The sequence below is a fragment of the Jaculus jaculus genome, chromosome 10, assembly GCF_020740685.1.
Source record: "Jaculus jaculus isolate mJacJac1 chromosome 10, mJacJac1.mat.Y.cur, whole genome shotgun sequence".
NCBI classification, from domain to species: domain Eukaryota; kingdom Metazoa; phylum Chordata; class Mammalia; order Rodentia; family Dipodidae; genus Jaculus; species Jaculus jaculus.
In genome coordinates, this window is record NC_059111.1 from 2,793,081 (window position 1) to 2,821,043 (window position 27,963).

The window sequence follows — 27,963 nt, forward strand, 5'->3', positions numbered from 1 at the left end:
TCATCAATGGATAGGCACCTGGGTCATTTCTATTTATTAGATAGTATCAACATTTTTGCAAGAAACATGGAAGTTCAGGTGTTCATTCAACATATTGGGTTCATTTCAGGTGCATAAATACCCCCAAAGTTGTTCAACTTCATTTGATTCTAGATCTACTTTTAGTTTTATGCAGAAATTTTATAGTTGCTAATGTCCATAATTTATAATTCCCCTCAAGAGTGGTTAAGGATTAGTTTTTCTCCCCAACCAATAGTTGCTGATTGTTAATAAGTCTTTTTTGTTTGTTTGGTTGGTTTTTAAGGTAAGATCTCGCTGTAGTGCAGTCTGACCTTGAAATCACTATGTAGTCTCAGACTAGCCTCAGTCTTACAGGGATACTCCTATCTCTGCCTCCAGAGTATGGGATTAAAGATGTGTGCCATCACACCCAGTGATAATAGTCATTTTGACTGAATGTGAGATGACACTTCAATGTGGATTTGAGTTACATTCCCTTGACAGCTATTGTTGACCACTGTTTCACATACTTGGTCATTTGCATTTCTTTTGGAGAAGTGCCCATTCACATAATATTTTTTAATTGAGTACTTTGTTTTTTGTGAGGTTGTAGGTATCTTATATATCCTAGATATTAATCTTTTATCAGACGAATGGTTTATTGTATCATCTCCCATTCTGCAATTTGTCTCTTTGCTCTAGTAATTGTCACACAGAGCTTCTAGTTTTATTCAATCCCATTTGTCAATGTTATTATTTTATTGCTTAAACTTTGGGGTCTTACCCAAAAGGTTCATTACTTATACGAATGTCTTTAGTAATTTTTATTCATAGTTTTAATTCTATATTTATGTCCACTTTGAGATGACTTTTATACAAGGTGAGGCATATGTTTCCCAGTTTGAGTGTACTGTATCTGGGTACCCAGTTTTCCCAGCATTACTTATTAAAGAAGCCATCTTTTCTCCATGGTGTGCTTTTGTGCCTTTGTTAGCAGTCAGTTGTCTGTTCATGGTTCCATCTTCTCTTTTATTTCCTAGTCAAGTGAGTTTCTTATAGGAGACATAATTTGGGTCTTGTTCTCTTGTTTATTCAAACGGAGTGCTTACTTTAATTTTTACTAATTTTTCTGGCTAATTTGAATTTTTTTTAACTATGCTTCTTGTCATACTATTTTGGTATTTAGATGGTTTTCTATATTGGCAATGTTTATTTTTTCTTTCTCTTTTGTGTATTTGGTATTCTATGAGTTTAATTTTTTTCACTTTTTCCAGACTGGAGCTTATCTTTCCCAACAAAATATAAGACTCCCTAAGCATTTTCTTCAAGGCCCGCTTGATGGCTATGGACCAAGGGAGCCTTTTAAGTGACAATAAAGTCAGGGCATTTTACCCTTCTGTTAAAAGTGCTAAATTCTTTCCTATCATAATATAAAAAACAGGTTCTTACAATGATCCGTGTACAACTTCCCCTATTCCCATTGCCATCCAGTTCCTTTTCTGACCTCATACTGTTGCTATCCTCTGTATTCGTTCTATTGCATGGACACCTCCTATCACCTTTAATTATTTTACTTTTCTTTCAACAAGCATTGTCATCAATACATGTTACTTTCTTTCTGCTTATTATCTACTGCATTTTAAGCCTGTGGAAAGTGAGAGTTTTTTAATTGCGTACAGTTGCTCATTATGGCCTTACAGTAGTTGATAAATCCTTGTTGAATGATGTAAGGGGATTGAGTGAATGTCATTGTTCCTAGTCACTTTAAATTCTTCTGATTAGATGTTTATAACATGGATATTGGCAGTAAGTTCCTTCATCAGAAAGCTCAGTTACTATACACATAAAAGTTTTCTAAGACCATATTTTGTACAAATAAGCAAACCAACTAAACATTAAATATTGAGTGGTTTCCTGGTATCACAGTTTCTTGTGTTTAAAAAAAAATTTGTCTGGTAGGTCCTGGAGCTGCAGAGCCCCCCAAAGGCCAGCATGGTGGTGAAGGACTGTGTCAGGGCCTGTCTGGATTCCACATACAAGTACATTTTTGACAATTGCTATGAACTCTACTCTCAGCTAATAGATCCGGTAAGTGAAGATGCATACATTTTTATGATCTATACTTTTCTGTCTATGATGTCTGCTTCAGTAAGTTTAGAATGACATTAAATGGGCAAATATGTTTATCTAATTTCACATTAACTATGGTTTGAGAATTTCCATACAGTTGCTTCATGTCTGAGTATCAATTTCATGTGCTTGAACTAATTCATATCTCACAATAATGTAGTAAAGGCAGACATCGTCACTTGGGATTTTCAGGCGAGAGCTCAGGTTTGAAGAATTAAGAGTGGGTGTGTCATCAGGACACCAGCTGTGATTGTTCTCTCTCCCTTGCCTTATATTTTCTTGCTCATCATTTTGCCAAACAAAAGTGATAGATGTGGAAATTTTTGATGGAACATTACAGCAAGATTATTATAATATTAATTTGCTAATAAGAAACATTTCAAAACTATCAAGGAAAGCACAGAAAGTTACTCAAATATGTAAATACTTACCACATAGGTATCTAAACAGAACATTTAGCAATAGCTGATTTTTCCTTTCTTGTTTAAAGGCAGTCAATATTTGACATAAAGTGTGATTTCATTTTGTATTTCTTCCAGTATCTTTCCTCGTCCCTTCCTGTTTCAGGTAAACATAAATGTAATGTTAGTGCATTGAACATCGTTTTCATAGATTCTATAATACTTTGCTGAGGTTATTCTCTTAGCTTCCTTGTGTTTTCTTCACTCATGTGTACATGGTTCTGCAACCAACCATGAGTGTTTTTGCTTGGTAGGCTGAATGGATGTCATCTATTACTTTTCTCTTTGTGACATTTCTGAGCCCAGTGGAGTTTTTCATTGCCATATATATATATATTCAGTTATATCACCTATTATATTGTAGCCACCATCCACACATATGTACACACACACATATATTTGGGGTGGTTGAATTAGGGTCTCACTCTAGCTCAGGCTGACCTGGCATTCACTATAGTCTCAGGGTGGCCTCAAACTCACAGTGATCCTCCTACCTCTGCCTCGGACCATCACTATTTTTGAGGCAAAATTTCTTGTTGATCTATAGCTCTTCTTCTCTAAACTGGGTTTCATCTTCACCCAAGTGCACTGTGGTATACCTGACTCAACAGCTTTGATAAATAAAGAAATTAGCCAACAAACAAAGCCCTTTATGAAATAGCATATCCTGAGTGAGTTACTAACAGTCATATCGAATGATTGCTTTAAACCCTGTGCTGAAGAACATGAGCTCTAACATCAAAACCATTGTGTTTGAATTCTAGCTTCATTGCTTAGGTTTGTGACCATAGTTGAATACAGAATCCACAATCCTGAATTTCTTCTTCAGACCATAAATTTTATTTTCATTTATCTCCTATTTTCTCTGAGATCTCTCTAGATAATGCAGTGCCTGAACCAAAAACACTGAAAGGTAATGGTGAAATTCTAATTATTTAAATGTGAAGGCAAACTTTCTCTCTCCAGAAAGATTTTGAATAATCATATAAACATTAAGTGCTTGGAAAAGAAAAGGAAAATTGACTCCATAGAAAGTAGAGACATGTTCCTGGCTCTCAATAGGTGGTATTAACATGGCAGAATCACTTGCCCAGTGATTGTCCTTTAGTTCTATGTAACTAACTCCAGCAATCACATGTCCACACTCACAGCCCAGATCCATCACTCCATGAACTAGACTAGGTATCCATTCAACAAACACCATGAAATAACACCAAGCATTAGGGTAGGCTCTAAGGATTCCTCAAGGAGCAAATAATTTCTTTAAAATAAAAAATATATTAAAACACTCCTAACAGACTTGACTATGTTTCAGCTTATGATCCCAGGAAAACCGTGTAATACTTAGTATGAAGTAATGTGCAGGTGACGTTTATTTATAAAGCTTGTAACATGAACCATAGGGCTCTAATGTCAAGCTGCAATTCTGTTACTGACAAATACAACTCAATAAATGATGGACCAGCCTCAGCTTTTCCATCTCTGCATTAAACAATATTCCCATCTATGTGAGAGCCTGCTGTGAAATCAAAATGAGATATGTTTATGAGATAAGTACTTAGTACATTACAAATTGGAAACATACTGATGAGAAATGAAAAATACACAAGATAGAACCCAGTGGAAGCATCCTGAACTCTGTGATTCCATAGTGCAGATATGAAATTTTAAAATAAGAGACCAGGGAGGAACTCTGGATCATCTATAGGAGACCTGTATGGTTACATGTGGTGTGTGTGTGTATGTATATATATATATTTTTTTTTTAATCACCTTCCATGAAGTACAGGTACTGTTATCTTTATGGATTTTTACATTATGTTAGGAATATATTAAATTTATAGGAGTATAGATAGCACCTCTTTAAATATAGTCAGTTTTTATAAATCTGACTGAGGTGATGTCACATTAATAATGTTGGGTTAATGTGTTAGTTAATAGGGTTTCTTACTAGAAGAGTCTTACATTTAGTGGCAAATTCTTTCCAAGATCCTGACTGTTCAGAGCATTGTTGAAGAGAAGGCATAAGACATTCAGCACGTTTTGTGTTCTATCAGAGCATATAGGTAGCTAGGTTGTAACTCGTAAGTCATATCCACACTTGTTATGTAACTGGTGGTTACCAAAGGCAAGGCAGAGGGCAAGGTCCAGTAATCCAACGTCTTGTTAGCTGCTTCCAGCACAAGCTAAAGGGCAATGAACCTCAAAGGAAATCAATTAGTCCCCTTATCTATTCCCTTGCTTCCTGTTTGTACTCCAATACCCTACATGACTCTCCATAGAGGTGCTGGGTTTCTTTCATTCCTTCAGAATGTTATATTAAAATTCAGCTTGTGTATCCTGCTGTATTCCTTTTAAATTTTCATTTGCTGTGAAAATTCTGTCTGAGCAATGGTCCTTTGTTCTTCTTTTGCAATGGCAAAGATGGCTGGGCAGAAGGAATCAAAATCATGTTGAAAGTTTAGCTCCGAAATTTTTATTCCATATAGGGAACAGGATTTAAATCTCTTAGTTAATTAATTTATAGATATACTGTACTAAGATTTTGTTTAGGTCTTGCTTTATTCCTGACAGTATAGAAATAAAAAATATGAATAAGACAAACACAGTCACCATCCTAATGGGACTCAGAGTCCCAGCAGGAAGACAGACATTAAACATGCAATTATGTCAGTAAATAAAGTAGTGTCAGATTCCAGGAGGGGAGACAAAGCAGAGTATGAGGATGCATTAAAGGAACGGCCATGGTCCAAGGTGTTGGACGAAGTAGAACTTAACATAGTTACTGCCGAAAATGTGTCTGCAGAAAGACTTGGAAATCTTGCAAAACAGAGAGATAATTAAACGGTTATCTTACCTTCCTTCAAAATTATAGTATGGGGGCTGAAGAGATGTTTCAGTGCTTAAAGCACTTTGCAAAACCTGGCAGCCTAGGTATGATTCCCTAATACCCACATAAAGCCAGATACACAGTGTGGTGCATGTGTCTGGAGTTCTTTTGCAGTGCCAGGAGGCCCTGGTGCACTCTCTTTATGTCTGCCTCTTTCTCTTTGACTTTCTCTCTCTCAAATAAAATAAATTATTATTTAAAAAAATACATAGTATGGGGCTCAAACCTGGAACACTAAATGAAATTCTGCTTTTCATCAAAAGAAGGAAAATTTTGACCCCTGTGTTTAGGTCCAGGTTTCCCACATCCTACTAAAACTCACTAAGGGCCACATTCACCTATACTTTGCTTGACCCACCAGTCAAGCCTCACTTACTCAACCTTCCAGCAGCATTTATTGCTGTTGCCTACTCTTTCTTTCTTCAAGCACTTTCTAAGTCCCATTTCCACACTTACTTAATTTCTCTGACCTCACTGGCTGTTCCTCTGAAATTTTTTGCCCAATGCCATCTTCTACCAAGACTTTATGTCGGAATCCCCATTCCCCAGGACTTTGGTGTGACTCTCCCAAAAGACTTTAACCTTTTAGAAAGCAGGGATTGTACCTGCTGCAGAATGCAGGAATGCAGGAATGCAGGAATGCAGGAGACTGATGCTTTGCTTTCATGTTGGCAAGCACACTCACAAGCCCTAGAGGAGAGCAGGTAGCCTTTTGTCTGGTTTCTTGTTTTCACTTAATATATACTTAGGATGGTCTCAAAACTATAGTGTAGTATAAAATATTCTTATCTTTTGCTATCTGTCATGGGGTAGACATTTCAGAATAAACTTAACCTGTCTCTGTTGATGGAAATTCAAGTCATTCTAACATAAGGCTATTAAAAGCAATTCTGAAGAAATCTCATAATTTTGTAGCTTGTGAAAGAAAATGTTTCTTGGATAATATTCTGAGAGATATTTTTGATGGAAAGCAGGCATATTCTTTCATAATTTTAGTAGGCACTTCAAAATCATCATCCAAACAGGTTTTATAAATTGTAACTCACTCCATTAATCTATAAAAGTAATTTTCCCTGCATGCTGATGATATACACTATGCTACCCAGGCTGCTGTCTGCATCCATTTGCACTGCTACAAAAAATAGACTGGGTAATTAATTAGCAAAAGAATTCTGTTGGGTCCTGAGGCTGGAAAGTCCAGGCTGGGACTCTGCGGAGCTTTGCTCTTTGCTTCTGAGACGGCACCTCCTTACTGGTTCTCTGGTTCAGAGGGGCGGGGATGCTCCCAGTCTCCTTGGTCAGCAGGGCCTCATCTACAAGGACGGGGCTCGCCTATAGGCTGTACCTCTCAATACTCGTCACCAGGTATCAGAATCCAACACGGGAATTTTGGTGGACACTAACATTTGGGCCATAGCAGTTGTTTCCAACTTTTATCTTATTTACAGATGTAAAGAATGCATATAGCTGAGTCTCATTGTGCATTTATCTTTTATTGATATTTAACGTGTGTTGCAGTATTAGAAATCCAGTGTATAATCCATTTTTCTTCACTTCTTTTGATGTATGTATACTATTTTGAGCAGTAAGATCTTACTTTTTATTAAGGAAATTGGATATTTGTGTTGATAAGGGCTACAAATATAGTCTGTGTAAGTTATATTCATGAAAGTTATTTTGTTGTTTTTTTAATTATACTGTCATTTGTATTAACGTAGACATTTAGTAGGAGTTACATTATCTTGAGGACTATCATCTCCTGTTTGGGAATATTTTAAAAACCTTAATCTTTCTATGTGTTATATCCGTAGTATATATAATATACACATATATACATGCATACACACATACATGCATTTTCTTTCACATTTATACATATGACTCAGTTAGAATTTATTTTTGTGTGTACTGTGTTAGAAATATTGTCTTAAAGTAATTTTCTCTGAAACTTTGAAAATGAAAGTATGAATTATAGAACAGAATTAAATCAACACATAACATTTTTGCTTTGCATTTCATCCATCCTGCAGTATAGCCTGGAGAACTATGGAAAGACTTTCTTATTTTCTTCCAGTACCCAGCATTCCTTTCTTTAAATTAGTTTCATGAAATATTAAATTTGAAAATATTTGTCAAGTCCATATTTCAGTCCATAGGAATAAAATGACATTTCCAATTCTAAACTTATTACTTAAAATTCTAAAATAATGATAATGAGACCTAGCTAATTTTTAGTACTGTAAATTTTACATATTTTTACTCATAATGTTATAAAGATAAGGCAGAAATTAAAACTTCTCAGTAAACTCATATATTTAACAAAAAAGCCTTCAAACCCCTAAATTTAATGTGAAAATAGACTACTTTGAAGGAGTAAACTTTCAAGAGAAAGCAATGTGAGAAGATAATCATTGAAGTAGCCAGGGGGAATATGCGAATGAACACTGCTTTCACCCTTCCAGCAAAGGGCCCTCACTTCCCATGTACATTTATCTCCCTTGCTCTGAGGCTCAAAGTTCTTATAGAACCCAGTAGCCTTTATAAAAATTAAAAAAAAAAATAACTATGAGTCTTTTCTTGATTTTTATCACAAGCCATGCAGGCTTGGCTATGGTAATAATTATGTTACCCAAAGACATCTTTAAATCTTTTTTTTAGTTTTAAAGGTATTATAAGCTATTAAAAAGATTTTTTGTATTTAATCATTAGTACATAATCTATTGAGTAGTTTAAACATTGAAAATTTGACCATGTAAAATAGTGTTGGTCATGTCAAATGTTGCATGCCAGGAAATAGGTTAGTCAGTATTGAGCAGGGGATGCTACATGCAGAAATTTATGCCCATGTCATCATTTTCTTTAGATGTACCCCAAATTTGCAAATCCTTGCTATAAATACCCAGGTAGTTCCTGTTATATATGAGCATCAGTCTAGACACTTTCAAAGTTCATTTCTGATACAATGTATGCAAAACAGTGTTATAGGCCCATAGTCACAACATTTCCTAGGAAATTTCTAGAAAAACACATCCTCAGGCACTCCCCAGAAGCTTCTGAATCGAGTACTTTGTGATAATCCCCACAGGCAATTCCCCTCACAGAGCTGATAGATGGTCACCGATGAAAGAGCCCTCAGGATGTCCACAGGGCCAGGGCCGTATGGGCTGGAGTAGGCTTCCAGATGAGTGACAAGGGGGAGGTATTGTGCGTGGTTGAGGGGCAAAGGACCAGGGTCTCTCCTGTCAGGTGTGCAAGATGGTGGGAGCCCTCCGGATCTGCAGCTGGGAGCAGCTGTGACCTTTCTGAGGGCCGAGGCTGATCCTGAGGACCCAGCAATAAGTCAGGTGTCACAGGTCAGTTGATACAAATGATGGGATGAAGGCCACAGTGTGTTGGGACTGAGTGGCTTCCTCTCACCTGTGACAGGTAAGTGGAACAGATGTCTTAGCAACAAAGTGAAAATTTGTCCTGAAAGAATGTAGAGCCAGCAGGAACTTGAAGTGGGAGCTGGACACGATCAGTGTTGTGTTGCTACAGTCAGGGCTGACAGCAGGCCGCACACTTACTTGGAGGGTGAGACAGGAAGTGAGAAGAGCAGCCTGCAGGTTGTGCTGGTGCTCTGACTCCGTGAGTTCTCCCATGGGACCAAATTTGTTCTTTCTAAAATAATTCATTTGAAAAAATGTACCCTAGCTCTTTGGCATACCGCATGCAAAGTGACTAACATCTTACCTCTACAACAGTGATTCCCACTTTGGAGAGTCCTTGTCCACTATTGTGTTAAAAAAAAAAAAAAAAACCCCAGGGGCAGGGAGATAGTAAAAAGTTTTCCTTGAAAGCAAGAGGACCAGAGCTCAATTCTCAGAAGATCTGGGCCTTGTGGCACAGGCTTGTAATATCAGTGCTGGGGAGGCAGAGACAGGAGGGTCCCTGGAGCTTGCTGGCCAGTCAGTCTAGTTTAATTGACGGGCTCCAGACCACTGAGAGGGTCTGACTCAGAGGAACTGGACAGCATGCGGAGGATCAACACCCAGGTTTGTAGTCTGCCCTACACATGCACCTACACCTGCTCCTGCACACACACACACACACACACACACACACACACACACACACATGCACATACATGCACACATGCACAAAATAAGCATCAAGAGTCATGCTTTGTGTACACGTAAGTTAAACATTCAAGTTGCTCTCATTTTGTCTGAAATCATGTCACTCAGCTCGAGCTCACTAATCATGTATGCTGATCAGAGGCTCCAGCTTGACCTTTTCATGTCTCCAGAGGACAAAAACTTGAGAAAATGAGCTTTTTGCTTCATTGATACAGTATGAAGGGAAAAGAAATAGGACCTGATGGAAGAAAAATCAATACATGCATCTCTGTCGTTAGAGATTATGAGCAGTGGCTCCTTATCTATTATGTGATGGTGCCGGACCCAACTGAATTAGATGGTCACCCAAGCATTAGGTGGAAAAATGACCTGAAATGAGAAGAAAAATTAAATTGCATGAAAATAGTTCAATTTTGAGATGAAAGTCATACCTTATTTGTAAGTGATTACACTGAATGCTCGTATGGGAAGGGAAGGCATTGGCACTCAAAAACAGCCCTGTGCGCTCTGGAGCGAGCAGCTCACAAATTTGGTGTTCATTTTACATTGGCATGGGGGAGGGCTATGGGATTTAATGCCATTTTGTATAGATTCAAACTCAATTCAGGATTGAGTGATAGGGACTTTTGTCATATGACTGAGCTGGTGACAGTTTATATTTTCAGGGAGAGACAGTAAGATTTAGTTTAATGATATTTTTTAAAATATTTTTATTCATTTATTTGAGACAGAGAAAGAGATAAAGAAAATGGTGCACCAGGGCCTCCAGCCATTGTAAACAAACTCCAGATGTATGTGCCACCTTGTGCACCTGGCTTACGTGGGTTCTAGGGAATTGAACCTGGGTCCTTTGGCTTTGTAAGCAAGTTCCTTAACCTCTAAGTCATACCTCCAGCCCTAATGATACTTTTTTAAAAAAATATTTTTATTTATTTATTAGAGAGACAGGGACAGAGCAAATTTGGCACACCAGGGCCTTTTGCTGATGCAAACAAACTCCATCCGCATGTGCATCTGGCTTTACATGGATACTGAGGAATCAAACCAGGGCCAGCAGGACTTGCAAGAAAGTGCATTTAAACACTGAGCCATCTCCCCAGCCCACTTTAATGATACCATTTATGAGAACAAACTCATACGACTGTAAAGGAAAAGTCCAGGACCTTTGTGGTGTCCCATATTTATGGTTCTTATCACCCCACCCACAGGCTAGTGAGGAATGACAATACTTATTGTTTTCCCACTGAATCACTTAAGAGGCCTTTACCAGTGTGAATGGTGTCTAGAAAGTGCAAGAACATGTTTAGCTAGTGATTGGAGTTTCACTGATGAACAGTGGTATGAATTGGAAAGTCCCCGCTGAGTCTCAGCCATCTAGAGTCACTGTTGGCTGGACATAAAGTCATCCTGGTGGTAACCGTGGCCAGGCTACCATATTGACATATGGTGATACTCATTCTAACACTTTGTCTGGGGCAGCAGCTCAGTCTGGACCACAGAGATTCAGCTGCACCACTGTTCTCTTGATCATCTTCTTTGCCACATCGAAGGGAGCCTAGTCAGCAAGCTGACCTGCTGGCTCACACCTGTCAAGCAGTAGAGCCTGGTCACATGCCTAGACTGTGCATGGCCCTCTCAAGTTTTTCTGTGTCCAACCTCTTTCTGACCTCATTGGATATAGACTCCACAGTGAGGTCCCTTCCTCTGTGGCCCACTTTCCCTCTGGCCAGCTGGTACCCTTCTCAAGTCTGTTCATTGTGCCTTTGGGAAATCTCATTTTTGTGGTGCCCAGGGAAAGGTTTTCTCTGTGACTTCCAAAGTCCTGTGTTGGAACAGACATCCTGTATTAAATACTTTTTTGTTAATTGTGAACTTTAATATATGAGCATGTTACAAAGTGGTCATACTCCCATTGGGTTACACTCTTATATCCCTCTCAACCACCTCTATTCCATGGAGGACCCTCTTCAGCAGGGTTTTCGTATTTGGCATGGGGTCATGAGTGCACCAGCAGTCTCTATGGGGGCAAATCCCTCATAGTACACCTTCCCACCTGTGGCTCTTTCTTACACTCTTTCTTTCTCCTCTTCCACACTATTCCCCGAGCCTTGGAGAGCATGTTATTAGTCTCTACTTCGTAGTTATTCCCCAGCTTGTACAGTCTTGGGGAGGTGGAGCCAAAGGACACTCCCTTTTGAGGTATGATTGCTCTATAAAGAATTCCACCTCCTTAACATATGTAACCAAATAACTTTGGATATACCTTGCATCCATAAACAAGTCTACCACTGCCCAATGTTTCCTTTTTATTTGCTCAAATTCAGTTCTCTTATATTGTCAAGACATCCCTTGCATACCTATTTGAGCTATCACAGAGATGCATTGCATTATGGTAGCTATGCGGCCTAGGAGGTTAGGGTTTGATAACAGACATGTGTGAGTCTACAATCAATTTCCTAGGTTTCCTGTCACTCATTCCTATGCAAAAATCTGACTTCAGAAATAGCCTCATTTTGTGAAGATCATGAAAATATCCTTTAGATTTCTTCCATGACATCATGTGTCCCTGGAATCTCAGTGCATCACTATTCACCTTGTCAATTGGAAAAGCTTGGTGGGTTTTCTTAAGGATTCTGTTCCCCATCCTGGAATTGTGCAAGTTGGAAGTAAGTGATCTTTGGGCAAGTCTATTCTAGCAGACTTTTCCATTTCCTCATCGTCCCATGGCAGAAACACCATTTAGGATATTGCTTGGGAGTGTTCTTTATTTATAAATTGCTCCCTTTAAAATTAATATTTCTCTTCCCACAATGTGGGAAATGTCACAGGATGCAGCTTGGACTCCTGGTGCTCATCAGCGCTTGGAGAGCCCCACGGCTGCGCACATGCGGGTGTTAATCCCACTTCGCATTCTGCTCGAGTTTCGCTTTCAAGCCCAACTTCAGATCCCCAGGCTCCAGGATTGTCCTTGTCTAAAAGCATTGTATTATACTTATATATGTGCAAAAGAAAGCACACACACACACACACACACACACACAATAATATAATTGCATATTCATTCCCTACCTGATGCTATAATCTACTGTAGATTTATGCAGTTTCTTGATGTCTTTAGTCTGTGAGTTTTGTGTGCTAAAATGCACTGATTGGTTGTTTTGTTTGTTAGTTTTTTTGTGGACTGTCTCTCTGTAGCTCAGGCTGACCTGGAATCACTCTGTAGTCTCAGGGTGGCCTCGAACTCACTGTGATCCTCCTCCTACTGCCTCCTGAGTGCTAAATTAAAGGTGTGCACCACCACACCAGGCTTGGTCATTTACTTTTTATTTCTATTTATGTGTGTGTGTGTGTGTGTGTATATGTGTGTGTGTATGTGTGTGTGTGCACTCCATTGCCTTTTGCTGCTGCAAATGAACACCAGATGCTTGTGCCACTTTTTATCTTTGTCTCACATGGGTGGCTTGGGAATTAAACCTAGGCTGGAAGGGTTTGCAAGCAAGTGCGTTTAACATCAGATGTCTTCCCAGCTCCCAGATCTGTTAAATATGTTTTTTTTTAAAAAAAAAAAAAATAGCTGTCTGGCTGAGGATATTGGATGTAACTGAGAACATCAGGGTAGCTAGAGGAAGTGAATCTGACATGCTGAGGGAAGCGGAAGCTTCACTGGATATCCCTGATGTCATCTGAGCACTGGATGGAGTGACTACATATCCACAGAGGGGCCACAGAAGTTCCTTAGAAAACATTGTGCTTTTCCTGAGAAGTGTCTGTCTAGTCTCTGAAGAGTATCTGGAGAGTTTATGCGCATGTGTCTACAATGCCCAGTGGCAATGAGGCACTCATGTCATTGTGGAACACAGCAGGTCACTACTTCCTGAGACCCAGTTAGTTGTCCCCAACACCACCATCTCCTCACAGGAAATCTGGATGCAATCACAAGTCTCATGGGGAAAACTGACCTCATAATTTATGAAACTTAGCTAGGCATGGGGTCATCTATTCAGGACATGATTGTTTACTTAAATCTATTTATATTAAAATCTATTTATATTAAAATTATTTCTCAGGAGCAATCAGAACAGAAAGTACCAAGCAAGCACAGCAGGAACAAGCCCCATGCGTCCTGTGTCCTAAGCAATCCAGAATCCATCCATGTAGCTTACAGTCCCTCTTGCATTGGCTTTCCTATGGAGTTCTCCCTGCTACTGTTCTTCTGTCCTCACACTTCCCAACCCTACCTATCCATAAAGGCCAGAAGTCAGTACATACATATATATGGTCATTATACATGTGTGTATATGTATATAGTTTACATATTTATTTATGTATATATCTGTATGTGCATGTATATATACACTTATATGTATGCGTATATATCAAGCCATCTTCTATTTGATAATTTGTTCCACTACTATTATTATTAGTAGTATTATCATATTTTTATTAAAAGACTTCTTAGCTTACTTGCCATGCCACAGGCTCCTTGCAGGGAGGATTCTGGTTCCCTTCATCTTTGAGAATACCTTTCTTCTCCTTGTGTACAAGCAGTGTCTGGCATGGGGTAGCTGCTCTGCTAATACTGTTTAGATGAATGAATGCAAAATAAATCTGTTATAAATAAATGATTCAACAAATGATCATATAATAAGGAATGCGTCTATCATCTCCTTCATTTTATAGCCCATTTAAGCATGCAGTCGTAGTTAAAAGTAGGAGGATCACCATGAGTTCAAGGCCACCCTGAGACTATATAGTGAATTCCAGGTCAGCCTGGACTAGAGTGAGACCCTACCATGAAAAAACAACAACAACAAATCTCCCATTCAATATTATTTGAACATAAAGTATTTCTCATTAATGTGAGGAAATTGAATTTTTTATGAATCTCATGGAATTATAACTATAAAATTAAAATATCGTTCTTCATTAAAATGCCAATTTTCACTAATCAATTTTTAAATTAAAAAAGTTAATTGACATAAAATTTCATATATTCATTATGTATAACACGTTTGAATGTATTAGATTGTACAATAACAAATTCTGAGCTAATTAACATGTATTACCTTACATAGTCATCAATTTCTATTTTTTATAGTGGTAGGAAATAAACTCAAGCCTTAATTATGCTTTTAAGACATGCACCATTTAGCTATATCCCTATCCCTCTTTTTACTTTTCTTTCTTTCTTTTTTTTTTTTTTTTTTTTGAGGCATCATCTCTCAAAGTTGAGCATGATGACTTCGAACTCACTGTCGTTCAGGCAGGCCTTCAACTTGTGGTCCTTTCATCTCAGCCTCCTAAATATATGGGATTTGAGGCCCAGTTTATATAGCTTATTTTCTGCCTTTCTTTTTACATACTAAATACATTCCTCTGTGCCATGTTCTTTGACATCATGACTCCGTGTCTGAGACTGACCATGCAGCTGTCTGTGATGGCTTGCTTTAGTTGGTGTTGCCTGAACACAGATTCACAGATTCGCGGGGAGGTGGGACACTGCGCATTGGAGTTAGAGTGCTCTTCCCATGGCTCTCCACAGGCCTGCGGGCCATGGCGGCAGGCGGCAGTGTTCCATGCCTGCTCTTCCTGGTTGACCAGCTGTAACTAATGGCTGTGTGTGACTGCTGAGAACTTAATCAATTCAACTCAAAAATAAATTTAAGAATCACTTGCATACAGTGGGGAGATTAGACAGCCAAGCTCTAGAGAGATAACCCAGCTGTAAGGGGGCCAGGATTAAGGTTTGGGGAGAGGCTGACTCAGCCAACACTAGAGGAAAGTCAGTGGTGGGCCAGCCTTTCACTCCTTTCTCCAGCTGAGCGAAACACCTGCACCTTCCTGAGTTGCCAGTGCTGCTGCATGGTTGGGTGAGTAAGTTCCTTACCTTTGAGCATCTCCCAGAAAGAAGACAACCCTAAGCATTTGGCCATCAGTATGCCCAGCAGTCAGAGGACTGACAGCTAGCCATCTAGGAAGGAGCTGTGCCGATTAATGCTGAGCCAGCTACAAGGCCATCCATCTCCACTGCACTGGAGGGATCTTATTCTATAAACGAACCAGAGCTTGTCAGTCTGCAGGTGATGGACACTCAGAGAGGTGTAGCAGTGTAATCCACTGGTCTTTAACTGATGGACACTCAGGGAGATATAGCCCTGGTAATTCATCAGTATATTTGTGGGAAGTCAGAGACGCATAGCTCTGGTAATCCATTAAAATATAGGTGGTGGCCACTCGGGGAGGTGTAGCTTGGCAATCCATGAGTGTACAGGTGATGGACACTCAGAGAGGCATAGCTCCAGCAATCTGTCGGTCTTTGAATGGTAGGCGCTCAGGCTATCTAGCCCTAGTAGCCATCAGTGCACAGACAGTGGACACTCAGGGAGAAGTAGCTCTGGTAAACCATGAGTCTACACATTTGAGTGGCATGTTAAAGGTGAAGGGGTTTTACATGTGGGACTAAGGTTCCCACTCAATCTTAGTTGATAAAAAGAAAGAGGGCTAAACAGATTGCTTAGTGGTTAAGGCACTTGCCTGCAAAGCCTAAAAGACCCATGTTCTACTCTCTAGATCCCACATTAGCCTGAGGCAAAAGGTGAGGCAAGCACAAAGTTACACATGCCCACTAGGTGGTACAGGCATCTGAAGTTCAATTGCAGTGGCTGAGACCCTAATGTGCCAATCTCTCTCTCTCTAAAAATAAATTTTAATTGTTTTTAAAAGGAGCAGGTACAGTAGACGATCCTGGACTAAGCACACAAGCCATTAAGGGGAGGAACTAGAGATTCTGAAGTCAGGAAGAGGAGCTAGAGATTCTGACGTCAGGAAGAGTACTCAAGCTTTCGATCCGGGACTAAGCAGACGAGCCTCTAAGCGGAGGAGCTAGAGGTTCTGAAGTCAGGAAGAGTACTCAAGCTTTCATGAAAGCCTCAGCTACAAGGAAATTAAAGCTACTAATGGCTTAAAATAATAACAGCTTAACAGATCTGCAGTTTGGGAAGAGGTATATGGTAAATGTCATCTCTGATGGCTCCATGGCTAAGGTGCTTGCCTGCAAAGAGCTAAGGTGCTTGCCTGCAAAGAGAAAAGACATGGGTTCGATTCCCCAGTACCCACATAAAGCCAGATGTACCAAGTGGTGAATGTGTCTGAAGTTCATTTGCCGTGGCTGGAGGCACTGGCTTGTGCATGCTCTCTCTCTCTCTCTTTCCCTCCCTCCCTCCCTCTTTCATAAATAAATAATATATTTTTTAAATAATCTGATGGTTCTTTTCCATGCTCCCTGGGCAGCCTCACCACTTAATGGCTGAATTTAAAAAAAGAAACATAAATTTTCAGTTGCCAGTTTCTTATATCTGTGGCACACAAACCAAATGACATATATCACTTTCACCATACTCTACTGGTCAAAGTCATCCACATTCATGGAATGGAATCACTTTTTTTGATGAAAGGTCTTTGAAAGAATTTGAAGCCATTATTAACCTTCCCCAGTAAGGAAGCTATGTGCCCAAGAAAAAAAAGAATCAGATTTATTGAACAGCTCTCCTTCCTCTAGATTTTAGTGTAACATAAAGCAATTACAAACTTCATCTTTTTAATAAAGCAACCCTATTGACATTTTGCCAAATACTCCAAACTAATGGCTGAATATATTTTTTTACCGCTATTTACAAAAGAAAACTTAGGTTAGTAACTTCTAAGTTCAGTTTTAGAGTTTGGGAAACCCAAGGTGAAGATACCTGTAGATTTGGTGCTCAGTGAGAGGCTTTCCTCAGACATCATCTGCTTGCTGTTTGCTGGATCCTTATGTGGCTGATGGGTAAACAGTCCCTTGTGCCTCTTCCATAAGTGCACAAATCTCCTCTGTGAGAGCTCTACCCCCACAATCTAGTCACCTTCCAAGACCATCTGGGAATCTATTGCACTGGCCCTTAGGGTTGTGGTTTATGTGCATCTCCATTAATTACTTACAGTCATATAATAATAGAAATGTGAAAATATATTCAATCACTGTTTACATTCACTATAGAGATATCTTTTTAATGTGTTTTATTAATTAATTTATTTATGAGAGGTGGCAGAGAAAGAGAGAGAGAAAAAATGGGCATGCCAGGGCCTCCAGCCACAGGAAACAAACTCCAGATGCATGCGCCACCTTGTGCATCTGGCTTACATGGGTCCTGGGGACTTGAACCGAGGTTCTTTGGTTTTGCAGGCAAACGCCTTAATAAGCCATCTCTCCAGCCCCACTATAGAGATATCTTACATAGCACTTCCTGACAAAGGGTATTTCCTACGTTGGTTTATCTCTAACTTCATGGAGGGTGAGGTTGGAACATTTGAATATATCTGATGCTTTCAAATTTTCTTTTTGTCATACAGACATGAAATCACCTATTGTCTTGGTCTTGAGTTTGCTATAATATATCTGATGCTTTCAAATTTTCTTTTTGTCATACAGACATGAAATCACCTATTGTCTTGGTCTTGAGTTTGCTATAATATTTCAGATAGAAGCTAAATGCAAGATAGCTGTGATCCACTACTTTTTTATGAAACTGTGTACTTATTAGCTATTAGTTCATCTGTACAAATATTAATATTTTTTATTTAGGAAGCTTGCATATGCAATCAGCTAGAGCATATACCATAGAAGTTAATCACTCACCTTTAGGGGAAAGCATTTTATTTAAAGTGTTCTACCACTTGTACTCACCAGAATCTTCAGAGACATAGAATTAAGTATACCTATTAGCATTTCAATATTAGGAATGCAGAGCTTAACAGAATTAATGCCTTGCCCACATTTACACAATAAACTAACACTGAGCTAAAAACAGAATTACATTTCTGGTCCCATGTTCAAGTACCATTTCCATGTTATGCCATGTTTTCCATAATCTGTATCTTTGAAAGTTCTCTCTCATAATCATATTTTACTTGCCAGTGTAGAGCCATTTTAAGATCAACCGACCATCTGGAGCTGTTTTATAAATCCCTTGCAGTGCCTAAGGAAATAACTCAGCAGTTAAGAGCACATGCTCTTTAATCACGAGGACCTCTCAGACTACAGAGTGTGCTAGGTTCAACTCCCCAGAACCCACATGAGAAGCTGGGCATGGCCACACAGGTCTGTAAGCCCAGTCCACGGGAACCAAAAACAGAGAGTCTCTGGGGCTCACTGCTCAATAGAAGCTCTAGGCTGAGGGAGAGACCTTGTGGAAATTTGTAGTTGACCAATAAGAGAAGGACACTGGATGTTCTTCTCTGGCCTATGAATGCATGTGCATGGGACCTGCATCTGCACACACACGTGCATATACCACAACACGTAATACTCTGCACACGTGTACACACACACACACCACTTATCCCAATCTCTTTGAAGCACCATTTTGTCTATTTGGATGTCAGAATACCTCTGCTTTTGAAGTGGAAATGATCCATTGCAGACTCTTTGTTAAAGTGGAAAAGGTCCAGTGAGATTCTTTGTTAAGTGGAAAAGACTCAGTGAAGATTCTCAGCATAGATTCCTGTAATGAAAGTGAATGTGGAAATATGTTGAAATTCCTTTTTGCTAAATAAATCAGTGCATATTTAGTTTTGAATAATTAGTTTTATTTAATACTGCTAGCTGCTCATTTTTTCATTCTCAATTTGCAACTGTACATTATTTGAGCACACTAGTAATTTCCTAGTGACTGTTAATTTCAAAAGCAATTTTTTATAAAAAGATTTAGCACTGGGATTGACAGCTATGTATTTGCCATATAAATATTCATTGAGGTATTCTGACTCCTCCTAAATTAAGAAACCGTGCATACTTGGATGTTTGTCAGATATAAAGGTATATATAAAGATATATAGATATAAAGATATAAAGACTTCTGTTATCTAGAAAACCTGTAACTGAGGTTGGCATTCAAGAGACATTGTTACACATTTCTTTTAAAAATATATATTATTTATTTATTTATTTATTTATTTTGAAAGAGTGAGGGTACATGCACTTCAGGCCCTCCTGCTGCTACAAAGGGACTTCAGATATGCACACTACTTTGTGTGTCTGGCTTTTCATGGGTGCTGGAGAGTCAAACCCAGTCTAACAGGCTTTGAAACCAAACAGTTTTAACTACTGAGCCATCTCTCCAGCCCTCTAACACACTTTTTTTTGTTGTTGTTTGTTTTTCAAGGTAGGGTCTTGCTTTAGCCCAGGCTAACTTGGAATTCACTATGTAGTCTCAGGGTGGCCTCAAGCTCACTGCGATCCTCCTACTTCAGCCTCCCAATTGCTGGGATTAAAGGCATGCACCACCGCACTCAGCCTATAACACACTTCTTGAAGTGAAGTGTAGAACTTTTTACCTGATTTAATTAGAAGCTAGTAGTGGACTTGCCTTGAGTCATTAAAGACTTCATATGAATACTGCTGAGTGTGTACATTCAGATTTCTAGGCAGTATTTTCATTTATTCTGATTTAACAGGTCTGCAAGAGGGATCCTAAGAGCAATTAAATTCCTAGAAATCAGCCCAGTTGATCCTGATGGAAGCATTCTATGTTTCATCTTAGGAAATGCTGACCAATAGTAGCCTTTAATAGCTTCGAATTTCACTACTCACGATGTTTCAGATCCCCTGTATTGTTTATAATTCATGTTTTCCTAAAGCACATTTGGTATGGGTTTTTAAGCTAGTTTTCATAGATCAGGAAAACTGGGACACTGATTCTATCTATTCCAGCTATCTCAGAAGTCGACAGTACCACTGCTTTATCTGTGGTAAATGTGAACTGAGATTAACCCCCACAATGACAAGAATGCTAAGAGCTGATCATGCAGTGTCTGGTGATGATCCAGCCTCATTCATCCCAGCTCTGCTAATCTCTCCCACTCATGGGCAAAGCTTAAGCACCTTATCATGTGTCAGTAGGATTTGGTGGGTCAGGAAAGCAACTTAGACTGTGGCGTTACAGACTGACAGCAGAAACAGCCTTTGAAGTAGACAAAGTAAAGCTGATGGGGAGAATGGTCTGAGAAGGAGAGGAGTGGTCACTGCCAAAGACACAAAGGAAGCAGAGGGAAACTTCAATCTTATTCCTCCAGGTTACCATCTTTTGTCCCACTCCCCTCCCATTAATACCCTTAGTCTTCTAATTAATCCCCATGTTACTTTCATGTCTTTTTTTTAACCCACTGATTTAAATTAGGGTTGTTTTCATGATCACAGGTGGAAGGTTACTTACCATGGAATGGGCTGATGAGCGTGACTCCCTTCGCCCAGCAACCACCAATGCCGTTCACTACTCTTCAAGGCGTGGGGTCTCAGGCATCCTTCCCACATGGATGCAAAGCCCTGAGGTTCAGTCTTATGCAGGAAAGAACAGCTGCTAGGCATGCCTGAGTGAAATGGCCACGCCATGTTGTATACCGGAGACAGCGTTCTGCAGCCCTTCTTACCATCCTGCCGCTTCTTTCACGAGCTCCCCTGAGCCTTAGAGGGGAAGCTGAGATGTCCTATTGGAGGCTGAGCACACAGTAGACTCCATCCGCAGTTTTAACAGCTATGCATCTCATTAACCATTGCCCATTGTAGTAAGAGAACCCCGAGATCAAGCCTTCAAGCAATACTAATAATCTATGTGACAAATATAAATATTTAGAAGTCAGTTTGACATCTATTTAGCATAACCTAAACTTAAAAATTGCTCAAGTTAGATAGTAGAAACTAGTCATATTTTATTTTCAAACAAATAAAGATGCAAATGAAGGTGTTTCTCAATAGAACAATTAAGAAGCTGAGGTTCATTGCTAAAAAGAGGCAATAGCATTATTTTAATACTTATAAGAGAGACTTCTTATATAATCTACTAAAACTGCAAGTAAAAATATGACAACTTTTTCTTGCCTAACTTGAGTAATTTTTAACTTTAGGAGAAAGAAAATGGTAGCCTGTCTTCAAAACATTGCTTATGAGGTCTAGTTTGCTGGCATCTATGACTTAATAGGGCCTTGGATGGATCTCTTTCAACTACCTCAGGCTTTCTTTACTCATCAGTAGAAGACAGAAAATTGTCTGCATAGATGTTTTCAGGACTACAAAGAGATTAGAAAACAAAGGAAGGAGATTGATTCATTGCTATGGGATCAGCCAAGAGCTGTTGGCAAAACTTGAGCAGTGAAAATTTAAAAAATTAGAAAAAATGCATCGAGTTACATACTGGTGTTAACTTTTGCTTTGCCTGTGGAAAGTCCCCTTGATTTCATTTCAGACAAAATATTGTAGTCTGCCCTTGAGCCAACGAAGAGGAGGGGCTGTGCCAAGGCCCTTGCATAGTTACAACATTTTAACAGTTCCTTTCCTTTTATTGTTTTCCTCTACTAGGTGGTAACTTCCATGAGATATTTTCCTAACACACTGTTTTAGCTTCCTGTCCACTTCTTCACGCCATAAGCAGAGATTCGTGTCATTTTGTTTAACGGCATCATGAAGGCATTAGTCTGTTAAGATTTCCCAGACAAGCAACCTGCACAAGTCTCCTTCTCATTGCTGGGACAAAATGCCTGGCAAAGCATCAGTTTAAGGAAGGCAGAGTGTATGCTAGCTTTCAGCTCTAGGCTGCAGCCCATCGTGGCAAAGAAGGCATGGTGGCAGGAGCTTGGGGCAGCCGATCACGTTCAGGCCACCATGGGGCAGCAGACAGCTGTGTTGCTGGTGCTCAGCTGGCCATCTGCTCTTTAGACTGTCCAGAACCCCAGCCCATGGGGTTGTGCCCACAGTTAAGGTGGGTTTTTCTCACAACTGTTCCAATCTAGATAACTCCTCTCAGATGATTTCATTTCCTTTTAAGGTAGCAATTTAAACCACCACACCATCTTTGCATTGTTATTCTCGAAGCCAATATGTCATCTGATGTTTGGGTAAGCAGAGTGGAGGGACTGTGAAGACCTGAAAGTAGGATTCCTGGATCTCCTCATTGTTACCCATGCCTAGTTCTTCATAATGCCCCAAGTTAAATAGAATTAAACCAATATTAATTGAAAAAAAGCAGATAAAAGGGCCAGAGCAATAAGAACAGAATTAGCAACAGAAAGAGCAACAATGTGCTGAAGTGAAACACTATCAAGTGAGAATGCTGTAAATGGACATGAGCTACATACACCCTGATTGTGCCTGAAACTCTCAATCAGAGAATGAGTGGCCAGCAGCCTTTAAGTCAGGAAGTCAGAGCGTGTGCAGAGATTTCACGAAGCACCAATTCCCTTGTTTCCTGAAAGATTTCCTTATTTCAATATATAACTCGGAGAAGAATTAGCATGGTATTTTTAGTAATACCAATGATAGTCATGGTCTGTGTCTATAACCCACATACCCAGGTCCTGGATAAAAAGAGAGAGAGAAAATCAAGAGCCATGTATTTCAGATGTGAGCTGCATGTTTTGTTACCCCATAAGAAAAGGAGATGATTAGGCCCAGGGCTTGCTCCATGCTAGACCAGTACTCTACCAACTGAGCCACATCTCCAGCCCCTCCACCCATCAGGTTTACTCCAGCCAACAGAAAGGAGGAAGGACTAAAAAGGAGAGTGCATCGCTCGTGAGGACCCTGCCCCTCCCAGAAGTTACCTCTGTGTTTCTGTTTACCTTCTGCTGTCCACAGCTTAGCAAGGGGACATCCTGCTTCAAGAGAAGTCTTTACGTCAGTGTCGAGTCTCATCTGAACATCAATGTTTCTATTACAAAGAGTAGATAGGGGGCAGATTGAGGGAAAGGGTGATGCCACTGGGGACATCGTTTGACAGGAAAAATCTGGTAATGCTAGAGAAACCTTTCTGAATCTGGGCCTCCACTCACTGTTCTGTTCTGTGGAGTGAGGATCACAGCGCAGTTCCCTCACTGGAAGAGTTAGCATGGTATGGGTCAGTGCATTGTTATGGTAGGCTGATGGATGTAGGTTCAAGCACACCCCTGGGTTCCTGCCTCTCTCCCTTCTCACTCCTCCTTTTTTCCCTCTCCCCTCCCTTCCTTTATGAAGTGAGGAAAACCTATAGGGAAAAAAGTTGTAGATAACATAGAACTTGCCATATTTTTTTGAGACAAGGTCTCACTGAGTATCCTAGTCTGGTCTCACACCTCAGGTATACTGGGCTGTGGGGAGATGGCCCTAATTGGGAGCATTCCTGCTTTGGAAGGGTATGTCACTTTGCCAGAAAGTCACCTTCATGTAGTTCTCAAGATGCAACCTGTAATATCAGGTCGTGGCTAATTTTGCTTGGCCACTGGGCTGCCATTTAGACAGAATAGAGTGAAGCTACACTTTTTCTGTCTTGGCAATGTTTTCTCGATCAGTGGTCGCATTGGAGACCGCTTCTCTTTCTGGTTTCTCAATCCCAGCCTTCCATCCACACATTGCACTAGCCTTTGATCTGTTGGTGTAAGACAAGACCTGAGGTTGAGGTACTTTACAAAGAAGGAGGTGTCTTTAGCTCCAAAGTAGCTCACCCTCACATTTCATAAACACTGTAACATTTTGTAACTAATAAATCTATAGTTACTACATTTCCTGTTTATGATAAGTACTAATACGTGAGTGTCAGGAAGAATGAACATGTGTATTAGTAACTTTCGTAAGTGTCTACTACCATTTATTACCTTAATTTTTCTAATCATGAGGCCAAGTCTTTGGTAGATTTCCGAGATATTAATAAAGTATTACTTAGTAAAATTTAATTTTGAAGAAACTGAATAAATATTATAATACATTATCATAATTTAAAATACTTTGAAGTTTGAAATCATCTACATTTGTTTATTTGTGTGGGTGTGATAGAGAAAGCATGGGTGTTCCAGGACTCCTTGCCTCTGCAAACAAACTCCAGACGCATGTGCCACAGTGTATGCCTGGTTTTACATGGGTACTGGGGGTTGAACCTTGGCATACAAGCACCTTTCACTGCTGAGCCATCTCCCTTGTATTTTAATCATGCAGTCTATAAAAGTAGGAAAGGCTGATTTACGCTACTGTACTGTGTAACGTATAAAATGATTTAGCATCCAGGTTGGTTTAATGTGATGTAATATACAGAATTGGATGCAAAAACAAATTATGTACCATCCATAATCCTACAGTGCCATTAAGAAGGGAGTGATGGGAAATTAGTATGTGACACCGAAAGGACTTCACGGTTAGTGTGCTTCGGACTCTCCTTCCTATATCACTCTTTGCAGAATACGTGTGGTGACATCAGATCGCTTAGAGTAATTTTCTTTCATTAATCATACTGGTTAAAATATGTAAGATAGCTGGTTGGACCATGTACATGCCGTGGTGGTTAATAATAGTTTCCTAATATAGTCCACTATGACCATGAGAACTAATTTGATTTATAGCTTATGCAATTTACCATGTTGCTCAGATATTGCATTCAGAAAGAAAAATCTGTTGGTTTTAGTATAACTCAATAACTTCATTACCATGACAACAATAAACTCTTATTCACAAAATAAAGACAAAATTTGATTAACAATTGACTAATCCAGGGAATTAGGAAATGGTTTGGTGGAAAACACACTTGCTGTGCAAGCATGGGGACCAAAGTTCAGATCTCCAGCACCCACATAAATACCAGGTGAGTGTGTTGGCCTGAATTTAATCCCCATGCTCAGGAGGCACAGTCAGCAAGTTATGGATTCAGTAAAAGCCTGCCTCAGTAAATAAAGAAAGGGGACAGCATGGAAGAAGATAGCCGGCGTCAACCTCTGGCCTCTACAGGTATTCACACACACGTGCATATGCACCAGCTCACACGCACGCTTATGCATATATGAACACACGTGTAACACATTCACATAAACTGAAAAAAGAAAGATGGCCAAGTTTGATATTAGTACCTCCATCTCTGTGCCTAAATATGCGCTGATTCCCTTGAAGTAAGTAGCTCAGGGGTTGAGGGAGATGCCAGCCCGGGAGGTCCTGTGCTTCTCAGGACAGATGGGCGTGCTCCACAGACTTGAAAACTGCCTCCCCTCATTCTGGCCACTTGAAGTCACTCCTGCCAACCACTAGCTTTCTTAACACCTTAATTTAGCTCTGTCAGTTTTAACCTCTGATGCATTTTGAACATAAAGGTAAATTAATAGCTGTCAGGAGCACCCAGGGGAATACATATCCCTAAAGCAGAGAGGTCTGTGCACGGACGTATCTAGTAATAAGTGAATGTAGTGTGGGGCTAGATTCTTAACCTTTGTGCATGTGTGGACTGTATGTGGAGTGAAGTATACATGAGTGTGTTTGCAGGTGCGCACAGCACATGCACATTGAGGTGAAAGAGATTTTTAAGTGTCCTTCCTTATCACTCACGTGCATATTTCCTTGAAACAGGTTCTCTTCCTCACCCCAGAGCTTCTGATGCTAGGTCAGTGACTCTACTGATTCTCCAGTTTTCTTCCTGACAGAGGAGTAAAACTGAGGCATTCTCAGGCCTCTCAGGCCCCCCCCCATACAAAAGTGGCAAGTGTTCTTAACCTCTGAGCTCTTTCTCCAGTTCCCTATACATTAACTTGTAGAAGAGAATGGCAATAGGGAAGTGACTCATATAAATATAGTTCCATATCTTGATTGACATTGGAAGACATGAAGCTACACCATTCAGCAAAGGATGCCTGACTTTTTTGTTCCTGATAGAAGACATGGCAGTTAGATACAGAACATACAACGTATAATTTATATCAGTCTTTTTCCTGAGCTACAAGTTGAGGGTTCTTTTTAGATATTATGAAACTAGAAAAATGATTCAACAAAAATAGTCATATGAGCCATATACTTAGGTGGAAACAATTTCTGCCTGTACTTTTTTCCCGCACTTAAAAACTGAATGTAGGGCAGGAAAGATGGCTCAGCAGTTATGGTGCTGGCCTGCAAAGCCTAAGGACCTAGGATTGATTCCCCAGGACTCATGTAAGCCAGATGCCCAAAGTGGCACATGCAGCTGGAGTTCCTTTGCAGTGGCTGGAGGCCCTGACTCTCTCTCTCTCTCTCTCTCTCTCTCTCTCAGTGACACACACACAAATTAATAATTAAAATGTTTAAAAAACTGAATATAAAACAAGGGCTGTATGAAGGATGCTTACCAAAATAAATCACCCAAAAAGTGTACATGCATGTTGGAAAGAACCACCGGTGTTGAAATGTGAAGCTCGTATGTGAGTAGACTAAGGTTGGGGTTGTGCTCTGTCAGTCAGAGTGTGTTCCCATCATCCCAGGCCACCCTGCCTTCCAGATGTCATAATTAAAGAATTCAGACAGTGTGCTGACTTGGAAAGGATTCAAATGTGATTAAAATGAGCAAGAAAGAAGAAATAAGTAAATTTACCCCCCCCAAAAAAAAAAAAACCGAGTTAAACAAAGTTGTAGACTGGTTGGGGGAATTCCAGCTAATTCATGTAGCAGGTATACATTGTAGGATTTTATGGATTGTTTTTGTTTTGTTTTGTTTTTAGGATTCTTTGAGTTTTGAAAACTAACTTCCACCATGACTTTGGACAGACTATCTAGAATTCATCTATCGCACATGCATGTGCACACACACACACACACACACACACACACACACAATCTTTATGTCCAGCAAGTTGGATCTCTATATACAGAAGAAGCTGAAAAGAAGGAATAATGTATGTGATAACAATTCTTGAGGTTGTGAATCATGAATTACAGTATTCATAGGGAGCAGAAACCTACACAGTGGAATGGAACAAGAGTGGCAGAAGCCAAATCAAAATCAGAGATTGAAACAGGAGCCTGTCCACCATGAGTTTCTTCCATTCAATGTTCTCTCTCTCTCCCTCTCTCTCTTTCTTTCTTCCCTTTCTCTCTCTCTCTCCCTCTCCCTCTCCCTCTCTTTCTCTCATCGTCTTTCTCTTATCCTCTTGTTGGACAGTAGCGTGGAACTCAGGTCCTTCCTGTGCCCTTTTCTCTTGCATGTGGCATGCCATGGGAGTAGAGTAAGAAGCGGGACGTTCCTCGGGAGGACCAGGGACCAACCACCAAGAACTTGGACTTCTGGACACAACTGATCACGCTGATGGTTACTATCATCGACGAGGACAGAACTGCCTATACGCCGGTCCTGAACCAGTAAGTACACTGCTTCAGGAAATCAGCGGGTTTGATTCCACTAAAGCTAAACATATGTGTAGTTTATGTAAAGTCTAGAACTAATAGCAGTGACAAATGTTTTCTAAATTAAGCAACAGTATATAGTATTTTTAAAATTCTACCAGTAAGTATCAATCAGTGACAAGCGTTATCATTATTTTTTTTAATTTAATCCCCATACAATGTAGCTGTTTATATGAGGCCAGT

At 39.8% G+C, this 27,963-nt stretch overlaps 1 protein-coding gene across 2 annotated transcripts in view; it reads left to right on the forward strand.

Annotated features, from left to right (window-relative positions):
* Nucleotides 1–27,963, forward strand: part of Unc13c (unc-13 homolog C) — a 583,772-nt gene that overhangs the window by 381,343 nt on the left and 174,466 nt on the right. For both annotated transcript variants that reach the window (XM_045160688.1, XM_045160689.1), the window contains 2 exons: nt 1,960–2,088; nt 27,602–27,735. In XM_045160688.1, coding sequence (XP_045016623.1) covers nt 1,960–2,088; nt 27,602–27,735 — 263 coding nt within the window. The remainder of the gene's footprint in view (nt 1–1,959; nt 2,089–27,601; nt 27,736–27,963) is intronic.